Genomic DNA, 20193 nt, shown 5'->3' on the forward strand with positions numbered 1-20193 from the left:
TATACCAAATGATACAAATGTTTTTGGTGACACTGCTGTGTGGCTTTCAGAGCCATCATAATCCAGCCCTGCACACCTCTCTGTTTCAGCAGCATGGTGGAGGGTGGGGGGTGGGGGGATGGGCGGGGGCAGAGCCATGCAACAGGTAGAAGGTAAAATGGAAGCAGATAGAGAAAGTAGCCAAGTGAAACAGATGGGAATAGCAAGGTCTGGGGAGACATTTTAGGAGTTTATGTCTAGACCATCTTCCAAGGCAAGAGGCCTCTGCAAATCAGCAGCCTGGTGCCCCAGAGGCACCTTTGGCCAGACAGCCAGGGGATCCACAGGGGGATCTGTCCAGAAACTGAGATTGTGCTAGTGGCCAGTGAGGTGCTATAGTTAAGCTACCTGTTCTGTTCTTATACAGAGGGCTAGAAGATTCTGGCCACACTTCTGGGCCAGATTACAGCACCTCACCCTATGAGGTGAGGGAGGTCTTTTATTATCTTTCCTCAAACTATTCCAGGTCTCAGTCTCAAGTGATACAAATATGCACAGTGGGTTCCAGCCACTCACTCACCAGGAACAACCACTGCCTTCTTATACCCCACCCACCAGGCTAAAGGCCAGAAAATCATGTTCTGACTAAATATAAAATAAATTCATTTAATTAAATACATGAACAAACCTATAGCAGTTGAATCAACACTAAAATAAATGCCTAAAAAGACCTTGAGTAGTTGGCTTTGAACCTAAAATAGGGGGTGCAAGGGATGGAGGCTGGATTTCAAGCCAATAGTGCCTGGGTGGAGGGGCTTTTGAGTGGAGCAGAAGAGCTCACCAAGCTGGACTAGTGCAAAAGATGTCAGTCTACTGTGCTGCTTAGCAGCAGAGGGACCCAGGAAAGTTAGTTAAACTCACTGTGCTTCAGTGTTTTCATCTGTGAAATGGGAAGATTAGAGCCTATCTCGTAGGGTGCTATTTCTTTTCCTCAGGATTTTCAATGAAATTATTTATGTAAGAAATGACCTGGGGGGCGCAGTCGGTTAAGCGTCCGACTTCAGCCAGGTCACGATCTCGCGGTCCGTGAGTTCGAGCCCCGAGTCGGGCTCTGGGCTGATGGCTCAGAGCCTGGAGCCTGTTTCCGATTCTGCGTCTCCCTCTCTCTCTGCCCCTCGCCCGTTCATGCTCTGTCTCTCTCTGTCCCAAAAATAAATAAACGTTGAAAAAAAAAAAATTAAAAAAAAAAAAAAAAAAGAAATGACCTGGTATCTCATAAGTGCTCCCTAGCCTTGTAGTGTGTATAGATATTAACTGTGCTGAAAGTTTTTGCTCTGACTGCTCTGACTGGAAAGGTGTCCTGGTGTGGCAGCAATCAAACTGATTCCAGCCGATTGGAGTTCGACCACCCCAAGAATGCTCAATCCAGGGGTATGAATCACCTCCAGTCTCCGAGACAAGTCCCAGGCCTTGCGGGGCAGCCCACCCTGTGTGGTACCTCACGCTACTCAGTCCTCTGACTTAAATTCCCTTTCATGGCTCCCCATCATGGACAAGACGAAATCTAAGCCCTTCCCAGGCACAGCTCACTCTAGCCTCTGCCATCATCCAGCTCTCTCCCAGACAGTGTCTAGCCGGACTCACACCTTCATTCAGACACACCACACTCTAGACAGGCTGAATTACTTTCAGTGTGCACCTTCCACAATTTCACAGACGTCATTCTCTCTGCCAAGGACACTTTTCTTCCTTGATGGAACCATCCTTTAATATTAGTTGGATGCCATCTCTTCCGGGAGGGTAGTGATGTGCCTCCTACGCGGTCCCAGGGCCCCTGAGGACTCTGCTCAACCGTTTCTGCTTCGGTCCCAGCACTGGGGGCGGGGGGTGGAGGGTGTCCCTGCCGGTAAGGCTGTACTTCAATAACTGGGACTAACAATCCCAACCCCTTGGTAAAGAGCTCGGCACAGGCACCGGCGGGAAACGCCCTTACCTCTCTGGGCAAACGGGGCACGGGTTCTCGTGTGGACCGCAGAGCTACTACGGAGGCATCACCCCAGCGCCACCCCGCCGCCACAGCTGGTGTCTCCCACCCGCCCGGAGACGCCTGTGATTTGCATACCCATGGTGCACCACGAAAAACCAGTTTCACGCTGCTGGAGTTCCAGCCCCACCAAGATTTCTGCGCTGTTTAGGGCATACTACCTGTTAGAAATCTATGGTCTATAGAAATTCCAAGCAGGGAGCATGAACCGTGCAGACACTGAACAACCATAAGTGTGCTAAGTGTTGTCTTGCTCTAGGGAATTCCAAGAGAAGCAGGGGAGTATGCTCTGGTTTCTCTTCAAATCGCATAAATCTTTCGCCTTTTACTAAAGATTTCCGTGGAGAGAAACAATTATGAGTCTTTACCCAAATTTTTAGAGGCCTCGTTTTGAGGCTAATTTTTATGGTTAAAAAAAGAAGTGATCCAACCTTCATAATACGTTGTGACTCTTACTTCTGGGTGGGTATAGTTTCTGCTTTCTAAAGAAAGGTAAGTGTGAGGTGCTTTTTAGGTTTTTCTTGGAAGGTATTTCAGAGCTGGTGTGTTGGGTAACACTGTAGTAACTAGGTTCTTCATTTATAAAGAGTTTAGTTTATTAGTGACACCAAACGTTGAAAAGGTTGGGTAGATAACATAGCCAGATAAGTAATTTATATCAGTGGGGAGAGCCTTGGAGAAATGGATGTACGGCTAGCCACCACGAGTCCTTGGGTTTTAGACTCAGATTCTCCCATTTATCTGTATTTTCTCTGGCTTTTTTTTTTTTTTTTTTTTTTTTGACATTTACTTTTCAGAGTGTGAATGCAGCAGGGGCAGAGAGAGAAGGAGACAGAATCCCAAGCAGATTCCAGGCTCAGACTGTCAGGCTCTGACTAGAACTCTTGAGCCACGAGATCATGACCCAAGCCAAAGTCAGATCAGATGTTCAACCTGAGTTCATGACCTGAGCTGAAGTCAGATGTTCAACTGACTGAGCCACCCAGGTACCCCGGCATCTTCTCTGGCTTTAACTACATACCATGTCATGGCTGGTGACCTCCATAAATTTACAGCTGGGATCAGTGATGGCCATATTCAAAGCATAAGCTTCAAGCAACCACATTTTACTCCACCCTGGTCCAAGAAGAGCTCTTGATGGATTCATACAAAACTCTCCTCTGTAACTATTCTTAGACTGTACCTCATTCCCTACCGCCCCTTTGTCCTAATCTTCCATACAACACACACAAATTGTTTTAATGTAAATCTGATCACACACTCCATTCTCCAGCCTGCACAAACCCCTCCAAATGCCTTTCTCCAGGACATGTGGTTTGTGCCCCTCGTCCTTTAGGTCTCCAGTCCTGAGTCTCCAGAGGTCCACCCTCACCACCCTGTATGAAACAACCCCACTCCCACCACATCACTCTTTATCCTTTTAATCTGTTTTATTTTTTTTTTTCAGAGTACAAACTACTTCCTGAAATTATATCATACATTAATTTCTTTACTTGTCTGCTGTATGTTTCTCCTAGAATGTAAGTTCCTCGAGGCAGGGAATTTACCTGACTTATTCTCTGATGGATCCCATGACCCTAAATCAGTGCCTTTCACATGAGCACTCAATACTTATGGAACAAATGAATGGATTCATATATATATATATATATATATATATATATATATATTAAATATTTTTAGATATTTAATTTATATATTGTCTAAATGTTTAGTATAGTTCTTAGGAAGGTTAGCACTTTACAAAATTAACCTTCCTAAGAACTCTATTCAATAGATTCTGTTTTTATCTCCATTTCAAAACAAGGAAACTGAGGCATAGAAAGTTTACCCTACTCAAGTCACAAAGCCAGAAAGTGGTGGAGCTAGGATTCAAACCCAGGCAGCCTAGATCCAGAAGAGACATACTCTTAATCACTGTGCTACTGATGGGGTTCAGGACATGCTACCCCAAAATATAGTATCTTGGCATATTGAATATTTTAAGCAATTTGAGAAATCAGAAGAGTCACTCTTACCGCCTCATCTCACCCTGGCCCCATCTCCCTTCTCCCTTGAAACAGGTCATAAAACCCTCAAGTGAGAGGTGCCCTCCTATACTGGAGGCAAGGAGTCATCCTTATCTCCAGAGTCAAAGGGACTCCAAGAAGAATCCAAACAGGTTTTGCTAAATTTCCCCATTTACTACACTTACCTCATACCCTTTAACCCATTATATCCTCCATCACTATCCACTCTTCATCAAACCCAGCATAAAAATACTCTGGTTTAGGGGTGCCTGGGTGGCTCAGTCAGTTAAGCGGCCGACTTTGGCTCAGGTCATGATTTCACACTCCGTGAGTTCGAGCCCTGTGTTGGGCTCTGTGCTGACAGCTCAGAGTCTGGAGCCTGCTTCAGATTCTGTGTCTCCCTCTCTCTCTGACCCTCCCTCGTTCATGCTCTGTCTCTCTCTGTCTCAAAAATAAATAAACATTAAAAAAAAATTCTGGTTTAACCATTTCTTCTAGTCTTCATTTCCTTATGAAGGCTTTTGTATTGCTAAAACTTATATCGGTATATGTGCTGATGAAGTGAGCACACTAAAACCTAATATTGGAGTACCAGTCTGGCTCAGCCGGAGGACCATGTGACTCTTGATCCCAAGGTCGTGTGAGCCCCACGTTAGGTGTAGAGATTACAAACATACATACATACATAAATCATATTAAATAAATTTGTATGCTTTTGTCCTGTTAATCTATGTCAGTTTAATTTTCTTTTCAATTTTTTTAAAATTTATATCCAAATTAGCATATAGTGCAACACTGATTTCAGGAGTAGATTCCTTAGTGCCCCTTATCCATTTAGCCCATCCCCCTCTCCCACAACCCCTCCAGTAACCCTCTGTTCTCCATATTTAAGAGTCTCTTATGTTTTGTCCCCCTCCCTGTTTTTATATTATTTTCATTTCCCTTCCCTTATGTTCGTCTGTTTTGTCTCTTAAAGTCCTCATGAGTGAAGTCATAAGATTTTCATCTTTCTCTGACTAATTTCACTTAGCATAATACCTTCCAGTTCCATCCACGTAGTTGCAAATGGCAAGATTTCATCCTTTTTGATCGCTGAGTAATACTCCGTTGTAGATATATACCACATCTTCTTTATCCATTCATCCGTCGATGGACATTTGGGCTCTTTCCATACTTTATTGTTGATAGTGCTGCTATAAACATGGGGGTGCCTGTGTCCCTTCGAAACAGCACACCCGTATCCCGTGGATAAATGCCTGGTAGTACAATTGCTGGGTCCTAGGGCAGTTCTATTTTTAGTTTTTTGAGGAAACTCCATACTCTTTTCCAGAGTGGCTGCACCAGCTTGCATTCCCAAGTTTAATTTTCAAACCCAACCAGGGACCCTAAGAGGGGCAAGGAGAACTTTTTCCTCCCTTACACTACCTTTTCTTTTAGCAAAAGGAATTGTGCTCTACTTGATCTGCACTGAGCTTTTTCCAAAGTCACAGATATCTTTCTATATCACTGTAATATACCATAGTTTAGCCAGTCTTCTAGATTAAACCAGGACATCTAGCTTGTTTTCAATTTTCATTATCCAAACAATGCTGTTATGAAGTGGTACCATGAGTAACCACATTTTCGGTCTTGAGAAGTAATGCCAAATAACTTTCTTTAATTCATATGCAACATATTTTTGTATAAAATCCTTGAGACAGAAGTTTAACCTTATTTTCTACTAATCAACTGTCCCTCATTTTAGATTGATAGTATCTTGTTTTATAGCTCTTTTAAACTCTTTATGGAATAAAATAGCATTTAAATAAGGAAATAACGTCATCACTGAACATTTGCAGAGCACTGATTATGTGACAGAGACTGGAGAAACAAGAAATGAATAAGACACCACTCCAATCCCAGGGATCTTTGTCTAGGGAGATTCAGATCCTCAGGAAGACAAAGGGTGTAATGAATGAAAAAGGTAGTGATGTGAGAAACAAAGGCAGAAGGAAATGTAGATAAAATTAAATTTCCTCATAACCTGCAGCCCTTTGACAAATTCTTGAGGCAGGTCAACTCTAACATTCCTCCAGGAACTCCCTACTGTCTTAATGTTAATGTTTTGCTAGAGGGAAAAAAACCACCTTAGCTTGACAAGAGCAAGGCCTCCAGGATCCTGTGTGTCTTCTTTTTTTTTAATTTTTTTTAATGTTTATTTATTTTTGAGACAGAGAGAGAGCATGAACGGGAGAGGGTGAGAGAGAGAGGGAGATACAGAATCCAAAGCAGGCTCCAGGCTCTGAGCTGTCAGCACAGAGCCCGATGCGTGGCTTGAACTCACAGACCATGAGATCATGACCTGAGCCCAAGTGGGAAGTTCAACCAACTGAGCCATCCAGGTGCCCCTGAGTCTTCTTTAGCATATGATTAGCATATGAAAGTCCTTCTGGAAACTTCCCCTGGCCTTCACTTCCCCAACCCCTAAGTATATAATCAGTCACTCCTCACAACACCCCCCCACACACACACACATACAGCTCTTCCTGCCCACTGGTCCTGTCCCCATGCTTTAAAATCACCTTTTTGCACTCAACCATTGTTTCTTGGCCATCGGCTCCAGACCCCACCATCACTCCAAAACTGCATCTGTAGCATGGGGAGTCATCAGTAACCAAGAGAATGACTGTGCAGCCAGAGGACTACTGCCTTCAGAACCAGTGACTTTATGCAAAGGTAGTTGTTGAGAGAAGAGTTGCTAACATTTGGAACCACTAGTAATTCGGAGTGTCCTGAAAGTGAAATAGAGTGTATTTTGTCTGAGCAATGGGGATGTTGGGGGCTTAATAAGGGTAGTACGGCTGATAATCTTAAGTCTGGCTGCAGTGTGGGAAATGGCACGAAGAGGGGCATGGCTGGTGTGGAGGCAGAAAGACTAGCAAGAGCCTGTTGCATTAATTCTTAACATGGTACTGGGTGAACTAAAGTGAAGAGAACTGAACCAACTGGAAAGATCTCATAGGGGAGAAAAAATAATTTTCCTTCTACTCTATGAAGTCTTGGCTGAGACCCTTGTAATAAGAGACAGATTAACAAAAGAAAAACAAGTTTATTAATATGTATACCTCTTGTGTACATGGGAGATACCCAGGGAAAAATGAGTAACTCCCTGAGGTGGTCTAACATACCTGCTGAAAGACCATCTTCAGTTAAGGATGAAAGAAAAGTGTAGGGAGGACAGTTAGGAGAATGCTACCAGGAAAAACACAGTACATAAGGTAAGGCTTGTTAAGCAGATTTCAGTGGGTGCCTTCTCCACTAAAATCTTGTGAGTTGATCATCCTTCTTTTCCTGGTACGGAGGAGATGCCCTTACTAATGGAGATTCCCTTTTTAATTATAAATTTCCCTTACAAAAGGGTAAATTCTATTCTGTTTCCAGAGCTTCCACTTTTTCTCAAAATAATCAGCTTAAAATAATCCTTAGCTCAAAGAGGCGTATTTTGGATTGGCACATTTTACTACCCTTCAGTGTCTTAGAAGGCAGAAGTTACGGGAGGCAGATGTGAGGATGAAGAACAAGGCAAAGATGCAGGTTTCTGGCTTAGACACTCACAGAGATGAGAAACACGATGGGGGCAGAACTGGGGAAAGATGAGGCAGCCCAATTTTGGATTGAGTCTGAGGTGTCTGTGGGGCATTTAGAGAGCGCTCTCTAGGAGGTAGCTCTGGAATTAAAGAGGGAGTTGAGCCGAAAAACGTGGGGATTATAAAAGTAAACGTGGCAGGCCTGCGCGGCCAGAGGGCCAGGGTAGAGTCAGGGTAAAGTGTAAGGGAAATCGCTTTTGGGCCCCGCCCAAGCCCACACCCACTCCCCACCCACAGAGCCCCACCCACAGGGCGCAGAGCCGGGCAACAGTCGCCCTTCCAGCGTCCGGCTCGCAGGGCATGCTGGGGGCGGAAGTCGGCTCCGAGCACTAGGCACGTCGGGAGTTGTAGCTTGGGACAGGCCCAGAATTCCTTGCAAACCGCGGCCTTTCGTCACTTAAAGGGCAGGTCCAGAAAGCAGTGATGCTCCCGGGGCAGGGTTCCCCTCCGGCGGCGGCACGGGGCGCCCCGGGCCGCATCCCCTCTTCGCAGAGCGTGGCATTTCCACGCCTCTACGATCTGCTCCACCTGCAGGGGAAGGCCGGTCACGGCAGTCCTGCAATACTCACTCACCCGGCAGACCCTGGGCCGAGCCCCCCAACCCCACCCTCGCGCTTTTCCCCCACGCTGCTGAGCGGATCTGAGCTTGGTTCCCCGCGTCCGCACCGGGATGAGCGGCTCCCGCTGGTTCTGCTCTTCCAGGGCACTCAGCTCCGCCGGGGCCAGCAAAGCCAGTCTCAGCTCCCGCACCACCGGGGCCGCCACCTCGGCCACCGGCCGCTCCAGCACAGCCTGCGAACGCCAGCCCTAAGCCTGGACAGGCAGGAGCACCTGCCCCGCCTCCGGCCTGCCGTGTTCCTGCGCCCCAAGCCTCCTTCCGCACGCCAACCCAGGGTCCCTTTAGTACCCCCGCTCACCGCACCCACGCGTGCCCAGCTCCTGGCCGCCAGAACGAGCTCAGCCTCGTCCACGCGGAGCTTGTCGCTGCGCAACAAGGACAGCAAGGCTGGCGCCGACAGCTCCAGGAACCCGCGGGTCCGGAGCGCCTCCTGTGGGTCCACGAATGGGTCAGGGAGGAGCAGAATGAGGTCTGAGGGATTGAGACTATGAAGATGGGGAGCGATACCTGGCTGTGGGCCTCTATGAAGGCTATGCAACGCTCCTGCAGCGGTCCCAGGCCAAAGGTTACAGCAACCTAGGAACAGGATGAAGGCCATCAGGTTGGAGGCTGGAGAGACCATTGTAGTCCAGTCCTCCACACCGAGGACTAACTGCAAGCCTGTCTAGAACACCCACCTGCAAGGCCTCACAAACCAGTTCCACATCCAGCACCTTCACCACAAACTCCAGGCACAGCTGGGAACAGAAATGAAAGCGGGTTGTGCCAAGGTGTCTCCCCCTCCAAGACCCCATCCTCAGAAGCAGTGAGCCCCCCGGGCTCCTAAGCAGCCACATGCGCAAGGTGACCTCCCAGACCAAGAGAGGCAAGAAATCACCAGGGTCTGAGATTTGACAAGCCTGAAGGGACTGGACACTAGCAGCCTACTTTGGGTCCAGCAGTCTACCTTCTAGCACATTCCCCACAAATGAAACTAGATGAAAGCCACGTGAAAATCCACTCTCCTTCTCTGAGGACACTTATCTTGTGTCACTCCTGACTCAAAGACCTTTTTGTTTTAACCAGAAACTTGAATTTCACCCATGACCTCTCCTTCTCACTCTCACATCCAGAAAAGCACTGGGTCATGCCAGTTCCACTTCTCTTAAAGTCACGGGCTGCCACTGCCTCTCATCCCCATTGGACTGTGGAGCCCTTCCCATCTCTCCCAATCACTTATCCTCTTAGCTCCAAATCCTCACTCCCTTACCTGAAACTTCCAATGAATTTCCATGCCCTCTGAGTAAAAAAAAAGTCCAAATTTTTTAAGGTCCAGTATGATTTAGCCCCCAGCACTGTCTCCAATCTCATCTGTCTCTCTCCTCTCACACTTAGTCCAGCCACACTAAATGGCTCACTAGCTCCTTTTGTGCCTCTGTGACTAGAATGCCACCTTTTCCACTCCCCCTCTGAGCAAACCTCTACCTATTCTACTTGATCTAACACAAATGTTTCCCCTTCCAAGAAGTCTTCCCTTCCTTTCTCCCCTATGGCAAGACTAGAGAGACCCTCTGTAGAGTCTCAGCACCATATACCCTCATTTATCACACTTCTTATGCCCCTGGGTTAAGAGTTTTCATGTGTCTATCTCTCTTTGAAGAACAAGGATCAAGGCTGATTTATCCTGGCATCTGTGGCACCAGCCATAACCCCCGCCATATGCCCCCACAGCACACACAGGGCATGTACATATCCATTGCACATAGGCACACATAATGCCTATTTACACAGAGAGATATCCATACTTCTGTGTTGGAACACGTTCCTCTCCAGGCCAGAGTGTGTGTGAGGCAGGGTGTGATCTGAGCCCATAAGAAGCAAGAGAAATGAGACAAGGGCCTGCCACATAAACCTACCTCTCGCAGTTCCTCCAGCCCATATTCTATAGCCGCGGTCAGCACCTCCAGCACCTGCAAAGTAGAAGGGATGTGGAAGGGAGTGTCTCCTGCCCCTCCCCCTCCCTCTCTCATCCACACCCTTGCCCAACAGGCTCACAGAGTGGCGGTGCAGCCTGACGCTGTTGGTGTACAGGAACTCCAGCACTGCCAGGAAGGCCTCAGCTGGCACAGTGCTTAGCACCACGGGGCTAGGCATGCCAGAGCCCAGCTTCGGACCCAGAAGTCGTTGGAAGAAGTTGCATCTACAGGCCAACAAGCACCGGTGGGCAAACACCTCCTGCCGTTCTTGACCGACCACAAAGCAAACATCACTGTGGGAAGGGAAGGAGAGAGCCAGGGAAGAAGAGGCCAGAGTCTTGGATATAACTCTAGGCTTTGCCTTTGCCTACTCTGAGCTTTCATTTCCTTATCTGTCATATAAGGGACAGGGCTTAGTCCTTCCAGCCAATGGTCTGGAGTATACACACAGGCCTGGATTCTAGTCCTAGCTTCATCCCATGGTGCCTCAGGCAAGTGACTTATACCTTTGAATTTCAGGTTTCTCATCCATGAAATGGGATAGTAATCCCAAACCCTCAGGTCTTAGAGGAGGTGGCTATGCTTGATCACTGAGGGGACACCAAGGCTGATGCAAGATTGATCTTACATACCCCTCTTCTCCCCAGCCTGACTCTTGAGGTAAGGGAAGCTCTTCTTGGCTCCTCCTCCATAGACTGCAAACTCAGCTTTTTTCAGCCTCCTCCAGGCAGGAGGGGGTGGGGGAGCGGGGGTGCAGAGTGCACTGGCTGCAGATAGACATGGCAGCAACGCACCATCATGAGACCAGACCACATTTTCCATCTTCACAACCACTTCCGGCCCCAGCCTCTGGGCCTCCCAACAGCATAGAGGGTAGGAGGCAGGAAATGAAGCTTGGGCTTCTGGAGCCTCCTAGTCCCAGGTCCAAGGCCAGGGGTTCCCACTACTCAGACCAGACTGTAATCCCCAAAGCAGTAGGGTCATGGGAGTCCTCAACCCTTAGGGAGGCAGTGGGGACAGAAAGCTACATTCTAGTTCTCCTGACCAGCCCTGCCCCCATATTCTATCCCTGGTTTCAGACACCACTAGCATCCTGTGCAGTGAGCCCTAGGCAGCACCCTTGAACTGCTTCCTGCCGGAAACTCTGGCTCAATCCCTTGAGTTTTGTTCCTCTTGTGAATCCCCAGTTCCCAGAACAGGGTCATCTGCTCCTCTGCCTCCCAGGGAGGGACTCAAGTCACATCCCATCTCTCAAGATCCAGGGGGCAAAGGGCTCCTCTCTGCCAGGAACCCAAATCCACAAAAGAAGGCCTTTGCCCAAAGTCATACCAGTTGCTCTGGGCTCCAGCCCCCACTGCCACCCCCTCTTCTCCCCCTGCCCCCACTTCTGGCTCTCAAGACATCATGAACACTGAGTGTTGTAACCTGTAGCCATTCTCCACACTTGACTTCCCCAGACTGAGTTCACCAGGGAGGAGGGTCATCTCCACCTCTTCTGTACCCAAGGCTTCCTCAGAGTCATGGGACCCAGCAGAGCCAGCTAAGGAAATCCCACAGACAGGGCCCACCCCCTCACCTGTATTGGGGATTGTTGAGAAGGCTTCGGAGTGCTGTGGAAAAGGGTGCAGCCTCCCCGTGCACAACCAGTCCTGGGGTCTCCATGGGTGGGGTGGGGCAGGGGAGCAAGAGGACAGAATAGCCTAGGAGACCTGTTGTCTGTTGGTCTGTGGGAGGTGATAGGTGGGCAGGAGCAGGAGGCCTGGCTAGGCCTGGGAGCTGGTAAGGAGGCTAGAAAGGCCTGAGAGGGAGGGGCAGGAGCTTGGGAAGCCTGTTTGCTGAGAAGCTGAAGTTTAGGGATGGGGCAGGAGAGGCCCAGGTTCCTTAAGAAGGCATTAGAGCCTAATGGAAGAGGCCAGAGGCTGGGCTTGGGGATGGAGAGTCAGGGAAGGGGCCAAGACAGGCTGAGGGTGGAGCAGACTGGACTGGGGAGGAGAGGCTGGCAGAGCATGAGGCCCCAGCTGGGAGCCTGCCCAGGCAGCAGTGGGTGGGAAGCCTGTGGGTTTCCACGGAAACTGGAGCTCAGCTTGAGAGGCCCCACCCATCTTCCACAGGCCCAGGGAAAACTTCAGCCCTCAGAGGGGCAGGAAGCTTAGTAGAGGGTCTTAACACCCAGGCCCCTGCCTGCCTTGGATTCAGAGTTCAAACTCCCTGACCCTCCTACTCCTTTCCTCACATGCGCACAGGGTCAGGATCAGGTTAGCCAGGCCTGGGAAACCCCCCTCAATAGGGAAATTCCTCACCCTCATGGAGCTTTCAGGGCCCAGACTGGCTTGTCTGGGAGGGGGCAGTCCTGTCCCTCCCAGAAGGAGGTCAGGTGAGGAGGTGTCAGCTCTGACAGAAGCGTCATGGCCTCTGGCATCCCTAAAATGCAACCACAGTTAGGGGGTTGGCACTCTAGGCACTAGGGCACAGCAGAGGTGTGGCCAGCTGGAGACAAGCTCCAGAGCACTTGGGTCAGCAGGGGTCAGGAGGCTGGACTCTGGTTCACTGCCAAGTCTAGTCACCACTGTTGCATCAGGTCGGCTCCCACCAGCAGGGCTAATGGGTCTCCCCTCCCCCTGCACACAGCCCTGAGCTGAGGAAGTCATCCAAACCCCACCCCAGCTCTGCACAGAGAGCGGAAATGTTTGTCCTTGTTGAGGCTAATGGGGAGAGGATAGAGCCATGACGTTCTTCTTCCTGTGGGGGAAGATCCTGATTCCTGAACAGCCACCCCTACAGCCTCAAGGTCTCCCCATATACCAGGCCTCTGCAACTTGCTCACAGCTTCAGAGCCAGCCTTCAGAAGGGGAGAAATGGACAGTGGCTCAAGAGCCCCGGTGTAGGGGAATACCAGAGCCCCTCTCTACATCTGCCCCCTCAGTACAGGGGTTCTAGGCCCCTGTTATCTCCTCTTGCCTGATGACCCAGGCACCCCGCACACAGCATGTACTGTGTAGTAACACTTCCAAGTTAAGCCAGAGCCAGGACAGGAAGGAGGAAACCAAAAAACAGGAGTGCCTTCCCAGTAACCCAGGGCAACTCCACAACACAAGGGGCCATTACCTTCCCGTCTGCCAGTCAGGCCAGCTGGGTGAGGAAGGGCTGTGGAGCTAGGAGAGAGTTTGGAGGCCAAAGGCTGCAGGTGACTCAGTTTCCTGTGGGAGTTTCGGGAGAAGAGGGCATTCATCCCAGAACTAATTCTGGAGGTAGGGCCAGAGGCCAACTGGAGAGGGTGGAAGGAGCTTCCTGAGTCACCTGCCTCCATCCAGCCTGAACCAATTGTAGGAGAGATCTTTGTGCCAGCCACCCTAGAAGCAGGTAGGGGTCGAAGGTGTCTGGATTCTAGACACAGGGCTAGAAGGATCTGTGGGGTTGAAGGAGTTGGTCTGTCTGTGTCTCCCTCTGGTTAGGGGTTTGAGGCACCACTATCTAGGCTGAGGAAAACAAAGGGGAGGTTCATCTCCCTTCTGCTGGAGAAGTCAGGTGGAAGAGAGAAAAGGAGGTGTATTTATTTAGAGCTCACTTAGCTAACCTCCATAGTGCCCAGGGGAAAGTGGAGCTCAAGGGGACAGGGGCAACCCCAAGATGATAGTCTGAACAGCATCACTTATGTCCCTAACAGCCCTTAATCCTCTAAGCACCTAGGAATCCACGCAGCTGGGGACAATTTGATTCACCTGTCCCAAAAACACAGGTAAGAAGGGGTTAGGGGGTAAAAACCCTTATCACGGAGTGAAAGACTGGATGTGGTACAGACGGCCAGTTTAGGCCATCCCGTCTATGTGTGGGTCTTCCAGCCGGCAGGTCCATGGCTGGCAGGTCTGTGCCCCCAGGACGCCAGGAGGAGGATACTACCAAAGACCCCGGGCTGAAACTATCACCGGTGAGGCCTCCAGGCCACCTGCCCAGTATTGAAGAGGCCCGACTAGCAAGTCTGGGCCCGGCCTCCCGCCGTGGCTCTGTGCTGGGCCCAGCCTCGTCCTTCTCACGCCGCAACTCGCTGGCCGGACCAGGCGTGGGTCCTGGGGGTCGGCGACCATCTCTGGGCCCAGTTCCTCTTTTGGGCTCAAGGGTTAGCTTCTCTGGGTTGCCCCTAGCGCCCGTGCGTCAGGTGGCACCCTCCTACCGCACAGAGCCAGCGCCAGGGGAGCGCTGGGAAGCCTCGCGCTTACAGTGCGCCCTGGAGGCAGCGCTGGCGGGGAGGCTACACAATGCGTGCTACTCGGGTGCGGAGGCCGGGCCTCTGGCTCAGGAGCTGTGCGAGTTGGTACGCGTGCGCCTGCGTGAGATCAGTCCCCCGCGCTACAAGCTAGTGTGCAGCGTGGTGCTGGGGCCGCGCGCCGGCCAGGGCGTGCACGTGGTCAGCCGCGCGCTCTGGGACACCGAATGCGATGGTCTGGCCTCCGCCGCCTTCACCAACGGCTCGCTCTTCGCCGTGGCCATAGTCCATGGGCTCTACTACGAGTGAAGAGGCCTCCAAGTTATGCAAAAACGGTTTATTATCCCAGGAGGAGGCCCTCCCTGGGGCTCAATCCCAATAAATAAATGTCTGTCAATAAATAAAAGTGGTCCATAAATAACGTCCCCTAGCTGGGGACTAAGGCTCAGGCTTTTCTTGGAGAAGGGGTAGGAGGCTGCCGAGACAGGCAGACTCCAACCGCAGTAAAGCTGGTCCCTGATTCCCTGGGGGATTCGGCCCACAGCCCCCAGTGAGGCACCGAAGGGACAGGGAGGCCCACAAAGGCAAAGGCCACAGCCTTACAGGCACAGGCCCCAGCCCTGAGGCTTTAGGTCAAGGCCTGCTCTGCAGGTTGGGGCCTAGGCTGGGCAGCGGTCCCGGAGCAGACGCAGAGCATAGCGGAGCCGCTGCCGCAGGTCCGGAGAACAGCCCAGCTGCCGAAGGTGGGAAGCGAGGTAAGTGCAAGCACTGCGATTGCGGGCCACAAAAGTCACAAGCAGGGGCTCCCAGCCACTGAGGATCAGTTTTGTGTGGTCGCCATAGAAGTTCACCTATGCACAGAAGGGTAGCACTGATCAGGGCCTAGGCCCCAGGTCCAGTTTCTTTCCCCAGCATAGTGGGCCTCCTAGACCTTGCCCCCAACTCCAGGAGGGGTTCTTACCTGGACAGTACCATCACTAAACAGCATGAGTAGGGCCTGATCAGTCTTGACCCACTGCAGCAAGAGTGGGGGGACAGGCATCTCCACTTCTTCCACACTGGGCAGATCACCACCCTGGGAGCAGGAGCAGGTTATTTGTCTGACACTAGTCAGGCCCCTCCCCATTAATGTCTCCCTTAGAGGTCTAGCCTCTAGCTCTTAGTCCCCCAGCCACTCCTGCCAAGGGGAATAGGAAGGGATCAGGTTGTGTTAGTCCTCAATGTGCCCCACTCCAGTCCACACACCTTCATGAGACGCTGCTCCATGTAGGAGGCAAAATATCGTAGGACACCAAGCTGAGGCTGCAGGGCCCGAGGCACAGCACCCACAGAGAAAGAGAAGTGTTTTGTGCTGGTAGGGTTGTAGTGCACAGTCCTAGAAGAGAGGAGACAAGAGGACAGAGAGAACCCCGCACTGGTGCCACAGCCTTACAGGCACAGGCCCCAGCCCTGAGGCTTTAGGTCAAGGCCTGCTCTGCAGGTTGGGGCCTAGGCTGGGCAGCGGTCCCGGAGCAGACGCAGAGCATAGCGGAGCCGCTGCCGCAGGTCCGGAGAACAGCCCAGCTGCCGAAGGTGGGAAGAGAGACCCCAGGACACCCAAGTGCAGAAGCACACAGCTGATGGGCACAATGGCCTGGATACAAGACACTCCATAACAGCACTTACTTTCTGTTGGCTGAAAGGGCCATATGTGTGCCATTGTTGAAAAGCACAGCCACACGGCGGCTGGACAGTTGATACCCAAAGCCAAATTTGTTGGAGTAGTCAACCCACTTGCTGACCCATACCAGAGGCTCTGGCTGTGCAAGGGGAGCTGGGTTCTGTTCCGCTGTCATGGAAGAGGAAGGAGTGAGGATCTGTTCCCAACATGGCAGCCAAAGAACTCCCACCACCACTCACCCATACCATACCCCAATCTCACCTGGGGGCATGAAGGCCAGGCAGTTTCTCAGAGCACAGAGGGCTGACTCCACCACTGTGGCCACAGTCAGACCTTCTTCAAACCCTAAAGGAAACAGGGCACTGAGAATTAGGCATTAGTTCCCCAGGACACAGGCCATGACCACTGACCTCTGACCACTCCTTCCCTCTGGTCCCTGGTCTCAGCCCCAGAAACTTCTAACACTTCTCATCCTCCTGGCTCCTCACCATCTCCACTGCTTGCCAGTGTCCCACGGGGTGAGCTGTCCTCAGGTGCCGTCTCTACCAAGCTGAGGGGTGCTGGACCAGAAGCTGCTGGAGCCTGGATGGTTGGGTAGGAGAAGGAAGTGAGATAGGCCTCAAAATCCAAATCCTTGAGAGTCCATGGCCCAGCCTTGCCCTGGCAGCCAGGGCACCCCAGGTCAGCCCTGCCTGGCTAATGAGACACAGCCAATTAGGCTACCATGAGGCTAGATGCTTCACTAGCTTCTTTTATCCCAGGCTTCCTGCAGCTGCTAGGGTGAGAGTGAGTCAGGAAACACTACCCACGTGAGTACCTCACCTCAGGCCTGGCATCTTGATGCCCAATGGACGTCCGAGTGAGGCCATTCACCAAACCGGAGACCTCGTCCCGCTCCTCAGGATGGTTCTTACCTGGGTGGGGGAAGATATAGCCCTCAGTATCCTGCCCACCCCGCAGGCTTCCTGTAGGGATGATACAAATGGGCACATGCTCTCTCCAGGGGTTCAAAGGCACTCACACTCAGGCCCCCACAATATATGTAACAAGCCCCCCTGCCACTTTATACCCTCAAACCCACTGACATCGCAGACTCACTCTTCTTCTTCCTGCCAAAGAGGCTCTTGGTAACTTTGACAAGCAGAATCCTAGCTGGGTTAAGGGGTATCAGGTCTGGGACTGTCACACAGCTGCTGACAGGGAGCCGGTCGGGGGTGTAGCCCTGAGGAGGGAAGTCATGTGAGCAGAGAAGGGAGGTCCTAGGGGCCCTGTCACCTACCCCCCATTGAATCCCCTGGGAATATGCAGACTTGACTTCGGGGAGCCACAGACCTTGGTAAAGAAGTCATGGTGCAGGATCTGGTCAATTGAGGGGCGGTCTTGGGGCGAGGCTCGAAGGATGGCAGCCAGGAGCTGCCGGGCAGGCAGTGAGAGGCTGGCAGGCAGTGTGTAGTGAACCTGTTTGATGCAGCGATAGGTCTCCTTCAAGTCAACTGTCTCAAAGGGGGGACTCCCACACAGCAGTGTGTACCTGTGAGGTAGAGATAAGGGGGTCAGGAGTAAAGTGGAAGGTACACCCCATGCGTGCACCCACCAGTGTGTAGATGACCCTGGGACTCACATGACACAGCCCAGGGACCACACGTCTGCCTCAGGGCCATGGCCCTGTCTTTGCAGCACTTCTGGAGCCACATAATTGGGGGTGCCACAGATGGTTCTGAAAAGGAGTAGGAAGAGAGGAGAAGGTTCAGACCCAGCCTGGCTAGCCACCCCCCACCCTCATCCCTGCCCCCACTGTGAGTCCAGACAAAGCAGCTGCCTGTCACCAAAGGCCAGAGAACTCCTGCTTGTCCTGGGACAATGGATGCTGGAGATGGCAGCTGAGTCCCCGCCCACCCGCCTGGCCCAGCTGCTCAGCTGCTCTGCAGGATGATGGGGGGCGGCGTGGGGGGGGGGGGAAGGCCCTGACCCCCAACCCAGCTCCCTCCTCCAAGGGCAGCAGAGTCCATCACTGATCCTTTCCTCCTTCCCCCACTCCCGTCTGTCAGACACCCACACAGGCTGTCACCTCCTGTGGTCTGTGCCACACACACACCAACACCAGCTGTCATATTGCCCCAAAACACTCCTCTGTCACACATGCTATCTGTTGTCACTCACACCCAGTCATCATGGCCACAGCAGGGTCTTCTTACACAGGATGTCATGTCCTGCCATTCCCACACTCGGTCTGTCTCACACACACATTGCTTATGTCACCTTCCCCCAGCCACACACAGGATCAAACATCTCCAAGAATCCTTACATCCCCGTCTGTCTCAGGGATTCAAACACCAACAGGACCCTCAGCCTTTCCACCAGTCGTGGCTGTCACCTCCACCTTCCCCCACACACAAACAACCGTCATCCCTCCCCATCTATCACACACACACATCAGTCAGTCATCATGCCTCCCACATACAAACTCACTGTCTGTCACGCACGTCATCTGTATCACACAGACTGTGGCCACCCCTCTCCTCAAACACTCACTTCTTCCTATGTTCCGGGGGTTCCAACCGGGTTGCCAGCCCAAAGTCCCCCATCTTCAGTTCCATGTTCTCAGTGATAAAAAAATTTCCTGAACAGGGGGAAAGAGGCGTGTCAGACTCCTTTCTCTCTGCGTCCTCAAACCCCAATCCTGCTGGCCCAGGATTCTCACCCAGCTTGAGGTCTCGATGTAGGATGCCCCGCTGGTGCAAGTACTTGAGTCCGGAAAGGATCTGGCGCAGGTAGTAGCGCACCTCTGGCTCCAACAGGGTGTGCCGGGCCTTCCAGATGTGGGCCAGGGACTGCAGAGAGCCACTGCTTCAGCCCCTGGCCCGCCCTCTTTGACCCTCCCTCCAACTGTGCTCGCTGAAGGAAGAGACAGGGCTCCAGCTTTGGGTCTCAAGGCCCCTTTCTCTCTCCCACTCCCATTGTCATCGCTCACCTTTCGGCTGCAGAGCTCCAGGAAAATGTATATGTTGTCAGCATCCTCAAAGTGGTGTGAGAAACGCACGATGTGGCGGTGCTGCAGGCCGCGGTGCAGCTCAATCTCATTTAGGATCTGCAATGGGGGCGCGGGGTGGTCATCCTTCAAGGGCTCCCTCACTACTGTCCCCACCCCACCCCTGATCCGCTGGGCCTGGGGCCCACCTTCTCGCGTTGATGCGGCTTGGTGATGCGGCTCTGTGAGATGACTTTGACAGCGTAGGCGTTGCCGGTCTCCGTGTCAGTGGCCTCGTAGCAGCGGGCAAAGCCCCCCTGTTGGGAAGGGGGCATCAGGCAGAGCGCTCCAGGATAGCCAAGTCTGGCCCGCAGACGTCCCCGCACTGAGGGCAAGCGTCCCCGCGCCGAGGGCAAGCGTCCCCGCGTCCCCGCGCTGAGGACAAGCGCCTCCGCCCCAGCAGGCGCCGTCCAGAAGGTCGGCAAGACCCCCCGCCCCTCGCTAGCACTCCACCCCACCAGTTCACCTTGCCCAACAGGCGGCCTTTGAAGTAGGTGCGGCCGCTGCGCGGGTCGGTGATGAGGCGCCCTGAGTCCGGCGCCGGTGGTCCGGCCAGCATCTCCAGATCAGGTCCCGGCGAGGCATTCTCAGGCGGCCCGGGCCCGGCAGGGGGCGCGGGCGGGGCGGCAGCACGCGGGAAGGGACGCGGGGATAGGAAGCCGGCGGCGGGCTCCATGCAGGCGGTGCGTCGCAGCGCGGGCCCGGCTTGTTTCTGTTCCGCCAGGCCCGGGCCGCGCGTGGCACTGCCTGGGTTTGCTACGCTGCGCTCGCGCCCGAGGGAGCCCGGCGTTTTTATCAATGAACGCCTGTCTCCTCCCCGGAGTTTCGTCATTAAGAGCCCGCCCCCTTCCAGGCGAAGAGTCACTCAGAAGGCACGCCCCTCCTCAGGTCTTACGTCACCAAGAAGCTCGTCCTCCCACCCAACGCAAGTTCAGACCCAGCCTCCTACCCAAGCCTTAAAGAGGCAACTCTGCTGGTAGGCACCAAGCATGAAGGGAGCAGCCGTTTCTCCGTACCCCTAGCCCCACGCCCTGGTGACCGAGAGTCCCTTTAATGGAGGTCTCTTTCTTTC

At 52.5% G+C, this 20193-nt stretch overlaps 3 protein-coding genes and 1 non-coding gene across 9 annotated transcripts; 2 read left to right on the forward strand and 2 right to left on the reverse strand.

The window, feature by feature from the left end:
* The first annotated feature begins 2307 nt into the window (after positions 1–2307).
* Positions 2308–2421, forward strand: LOC125174130 (U5 spliceosomal RNA). Its single transcript, XR_007155262.1, has one exon. It is a non-coding gene; the product is annotated as a U5 spliceosomal RNA (small nuclear RNA).
* Positions 2422–7100: 4679 nt separating this feature from the next.
* On the reverse strand, positions 7101–12441 carry BTBD19 (BTB domain containing 19). Of its 5 annotated transcripts, XM_047872473.1 has the most exons (8): positions 11809–12441; positions 10312–10525; positions 10173–10226; positions 8955–9014; positions 8785–8853; positions 8576–8707; positions 8325–8450; positions 7101–8186 (listed from the first exon to the last, which is right to left on the reverse strand). In XM_047872473.1, the coding sequence occupies exons 1-8, from the start codon at positions 11892–11894 to the stop codon at positions 8052–8054; spliced, it is 876 nt and encodes a 291-aa protein (XP_047728429.1). In that variant the 5' UTR covers positions 11895–12441; the 3' UTR covers positions 7101–8051. The 5 variants fall into 5 exon arrangements, with proteins under 5 accessions (XP_047728429.1, XP_047728431.1, XP_047728427.1 ...); XM_047872475.1 differs by lacking the exon at positions 8325–8450; XM_047872471.1 differs by having other exon boundaries at positions 7101–8450.
* Positions 10805–14759, forward strand: DYNLT4 (dynein light chain Tctex-type 4). The gene is made up of 2 exons (XM_047872476.1): positions 10805–10892; positions 14072–14759. The coding sequence occupies exon 2, from the start codon at positions 14083–14085 to the stop codon at positions 14740–14742; it is 660 nt and encodes a 219-aa protein (XP_047728432.1). The 5' UTR covers positions 10805–10892; positions 14072–14082; the 3' UTR covers positions 14743–14759.
* Positions 14756–20043, reverse strand: PLK3 (polo like kinase 3). 2 transcript variants are annotated; one of them, XM_047872468.1, is made up of 15 exons: positions 19588–20043; positions 19271–19378; positions 19065–19181; positions 18795–18924; positions 18626–18713; positions 17715–17810; positions 17426–17624; positions 17192–17315; positions 16916–17058; positions 16582–16675; positions 16355–16438; positions 16099–16261; positions 15679–15808; positions 15395–15508; positions 14756–15284 (listed from the first exon to the last, which is right to left on the reverse strand). In XM_047872468.1, the coding sequence occupies exons 1-15, from the start codon at positions 19951–19953 to the stop codon at positions 15093–15095; spliced, it is 2148 nt and encodes a 715-aa protein (XP_047728424.1). In that variant the 5' UTR covers positions 19954–20043; the 3' UTR covers positions 14756–15092. The 2 variants fall into 2 exon arrangements, with proteins under 2 accessions (XP_047728424.1, XP_047728425.1); XM_047872469.1 differs by having other exon boundaries at positions 16916–17007; positions 19588–20041.
* Positions 20044–20193: the final 150 nt, after the last annotated feature.

The sequence above is a fragment of the Prionailurus viverrinus genome, chromosome C1 (assembly GCF_022837055.1).
Source record: "Prionailurus viverrinus isolate Anna chromosome C1, UM_Priviv_1.0, whole genome shotgun sequence".
Lineage (NCBI taxonomy): Eukaryota > Metazoa > Chordata > Mammalia > Carnivora > Felidae > Prionailurus > Prionailurus viverrinus.